General features: G+C 45.1%; 1 protein-coding gene across 1 annotated transcript; it reads left to right on the top strand.

The window, feature by feature from the left end:
- The first annotated feature begins 1,118 nt into the window (after positions 1-1,118).
- Positions 1,119-3,263, top strand: LOC122550217 (protein rapunzel-like). The gene has a single exon (XM_043690976.1). It carries the CDS (start codon positions 1,312-1,314, stop codon positions 2,494-2,496), a length of 1,185 nt encoding a protein of 394 aa, XP_043546911.1. The 5' UTR covers positions 1,119-1,311; the 3' UTR covers positions 2,497-3,263.
- The last annotated feature ends 365 nt before the right edge of the window (positions 3,264-3,628 follow it).

The following is a 3,628-nucleotide window of genomic DNA, read 5'->3' as shown; positions in this document are numbered from 1 at the left end:
AACCACACATCGTTCGACAGAGTTCTAGGGTACATCTGATCAGGTCCTGGGGATTTATCCATCTTTATGCGTTTCAAGACATCCAGCACTTTCTCCTCTGTCAAAGCTGAGAGGATGTTTCCCCTCATGCGAGAGCCTAAAACCAGAAGGCACTGTTTCAGAAATAAATGGGCACCAATTTAAGACATGAGAAGGAATTTCCTCTGAGTTCTGGGTCTTAGGAACTCCTTGCCACAGCAGGAGCAGTGTATATTTAAGGCTGAGGTGGATAGGTTTTTTTTTGGAGGGTTATGAAGGGTTACAGGGAAAATGCAGGGAAGTTGGATCAGCTATGATCCTATTGAATGGCACAGTAGGGTCAAGGGGCTGAATGGTCTCCTCAGAGCTTCAGTGCAGAGGGATCTGCGCGTCTGTGCATGAATCTTAGAAAACTGGGATTCAGCTTCAGCAGGTAATAAGGAAGGCCAATGGAATGTTGCCATTTATTGTTAAAGAAATGGAGTGTGTAAGTAGGGAAGTGTTGCTTCAATTGTACAAGGTATTAGCGAGACTGAGCTGAAAATGTGTTGCTGGAAAAGCGCAGCAGGTCAGGCAGCATCCAAGGAACAGGAGAATCGACGTTTCAGGCATAAGCCCTTCTTCAGGAGTGAATTAGTGAGACTGCACCTGGAGCATTGTGGAGAGTTTGGTCCCTTTATTTGAGGAACATTGGAGGCAGTTCAGAGGAGGGTCACTAGATTGATTCCAGACATCAGGGGTTTCCAGACATGCAGAGAGATTGTGCAGTTTAGACCCATTCTCTCAGGAGTTTAGAAGAATGAGAGGCGATCTCATTGAGGTCTATAAGCTGCTAAAGGGGATTGACAAAGTCGATGCAGAGAGGATATTTCCTCACATGGCTGTCTAGAATCTGAGGTGATAGCTTTAGGATAAGGGTAGCAGATTTAAAACTGAGATAGAGAGGAATTACTCTGCTCAAAGGGTCATGCTTCTGTGGAATTTCCCCCCGAGTACAGTGGATGCTGGGACTTTGGTAAATTTAAGGAGGAGACAGATAAATGTTTATTTATTAATGGGTTGTATGGTTATGGAGAGCAGGCAGGGAAGTGAAGTTGAGGCTGAGAATGAAATCAGCTGTGATCATTTAAAAGGTGGAGCAGATTCAAGGGGCTGAATGGCCTACGTGTGCTCCCAGTTCTTAAGGTCTTCACTCTCCCTGATACATTGTGGAGTCATAAATAAACTTTAATCCTTTTTTTCAGGGACAACTGAAGGAAACGACCATCCAAACACAGTGCTCAGCCCATCAGTATGGCAGGAACAGCAGTAGATTCCCTGGAACTGGCAAAAGCCAGCACCGAGGCTGCGACTGCAGTGATTGCAGTGAGAAATGCGATGTCAGCTGTTGAGAGTTTAGGAAAATTCGCCTCTGCAGCTGGAGCAGTAGGAGCTATCTTTGGGGTAGCAGCAGCAATTGTTAAACTTGCTATGGGTAATGTGGAGAGTGAGGAGCTGAGATATATGAAGGAGCAGTTCCAGATAGTCAAGAATAAGCTGGATGTCATTTCAGGTCAGATTCAGCAAGTGCTTCAGGCTATCGACCAAAGCACAGTCAATAATCAGTTCTTCCCCATTGAGGAGAATCTGAAAAACCAATTCAGGAAGTACATGGACATCCTGAACACAAAACCGGAATTCCGGGAGAATGAGAAAGAAGAATTCCTCACACACTTCAATGAGACTAAAGGTGACCAGAACCTTCACACTCTCTATGATGCAGTGATGGGACATTCTGGCATCTTTGGCAAACCCATTCTGGAAACTGCCATGGAATATGACCAGAGGAACCGGCGTCTGATGGAAGGGCTCTGCTGCAGTCTCAAGGAGCTCTTCTGCATTGGCCTGATTGCCCTGGTGGGTCACTCCGCTCTCACTGGGACCGATGTAGAGGCATTAAAGAGAGAGTGGAATGAGAAAATGGGCAAAGTAGAGAATAAAATGAAATCCATGATAGATAAGTGCATCAATGAGTTTGCTGAGCAGGCAAAAATAGATGTTGAGAAAATGATAACTGAAAAGAGTGGAAGAAATAACTGTGAATGTGTAAGTTACATTCTCAATGGTTTATCAAAGAAATATGACTGGGTTAAATGGTCTGTACGGGTCTATGACCCTGTCAGTGGGTTTGACAATCATTGTTTCATTGGCTCTAACTGTTTTCACTTTTTCCGACGCAATGGGGTTAATGCTGTTGTCTCCTATGCAATTGATCCAAAACCAATTAATGAAAGTTACATAAAGCATTTAATGGAAGGGAAAGATGGCTGGTCTGATGCAAAAGATGTTGCAGAACATGTGGACAATAACCTTCCCTCTGGGCATGTTGTACATGTAGTGAGACGCTACAAGGGTCTGTGGTACCACAGTGACTTTCCTGCAAATTGTCATTTCTGGGAAAATTACTCTGGTGTCATCCTGTGTGTCCATTCCACATAAACATCCTCCTGAGTTTTCCAGTTCATCCTCCCCTGAGTTGATGCTGCTGTGCTCCAGGGCATGAGGTTTTGATTTTTGGATACAGTACTCTATCATTGATCATCATCTATTCCACAAGAAAGCAATGAAATCTTCAATCAATTCTCTGAAGTTTGATTACGTATTTGACCACTGATCTCTCCCTGACTATGATACACCCAACAGCATGTTTGTCCCTTTGTGTAATTGGTAAAAAGCTATATTCATTTGATGATCTCTCCAAGATGGCATCCCTCCTCACTGTGATAATTGATTCTTTGATCAATATTGTGAAACCTCCTTTCTCTTCTATCCCCCTCTCTATCTCACCTGAATGCCCAATAATGTTAGGCTGCTAGTCATGTCTATCTTTCAGCCAAGTCTCAGTTACAGCTATGATATCATACTCCTGTAAGGAGCATGCTCCTGTGTCTGTTCAGATCTAACCCATCCAACTTATACAGGGCCCACCGTCTCTAGAATTGAAAGCTTGGTTTCCTGTACCATCTCTCCAGTGACACATTGATCTACTCTACCCTTCCATTCTCATACTCTCTACTCCATGGCACTAAGAAACATCCAGAGGTTACTACCTTTGAAGATCTGCCTTTCAATTTCTGACCTAACTCCCTATGTCTGCTTGCAGGACCTCATTTCTCTTTCTCCCTCTGATCACTGGTCCCAACATGGACCATAACTTCTAGCTATCCACTGTTCCCCCTCCCAGTGTCTTTCAGTAATTCCATGACATATCTTCATCTCCGCCGTATCTGCTCCCAGGAAGATCAGTTCCAATACCGTACAACCCAGATGGCTTCCTTCTTCAAAGACCGCAATTTCCCCCCAGATGTGATCGACGATGCCCTCCATCGCATCTCTTCCACTACCCGCTCCTCCACCCTTGAGCCTCTCCAACTGCTACCAGGACAGAACCCCACTGGTCCTCACCTAACCACCCCACCAACCTCCATATACAGCGTATCATCCGCCGTCATTTCCGCCACCTCCAAACAGACCCCACCACCAGGGATATATTTCCCTCCCCTCCCCTATCAGCGTTCCGAAAAGACCACTCCCTCCATGACTCCCTCGTCAGGTCCACACCCCCCACCAA

Source organism: Chiloscyllium plagiosum, chromosome 5, assembly GCF_004010195.1.
Source record: "Chiloscyllium plagiosum isolate BGI_BamShark_2017 chromosome 5, ASM401019v2, whole genome shotgun sequence".
Classification (NCBI taxonomy): domain Eukaryota; kingdom Metazoa; phylum Chordata; class Chondrichthyes; order Orectolobiformes; family Hemiscylliidae; genus Chiloscyllium; species Chiloscyllium plagiosum.
The sequence above is the reverse complement of the archived record's forward strand: the minus strand, read 5'-3'. Positions and strand labels throughout refer to the sequence as shown.

Excerpts from the sequence above, each read along its gene's own strand:
- LOC122550217 (XM_043690976.1), top strand. The coding sequence starts at position 1,312 with ATGGCAGGAACAGCAGTAGATTCCCTGGAACTGGCAAAAGCCAGCACC.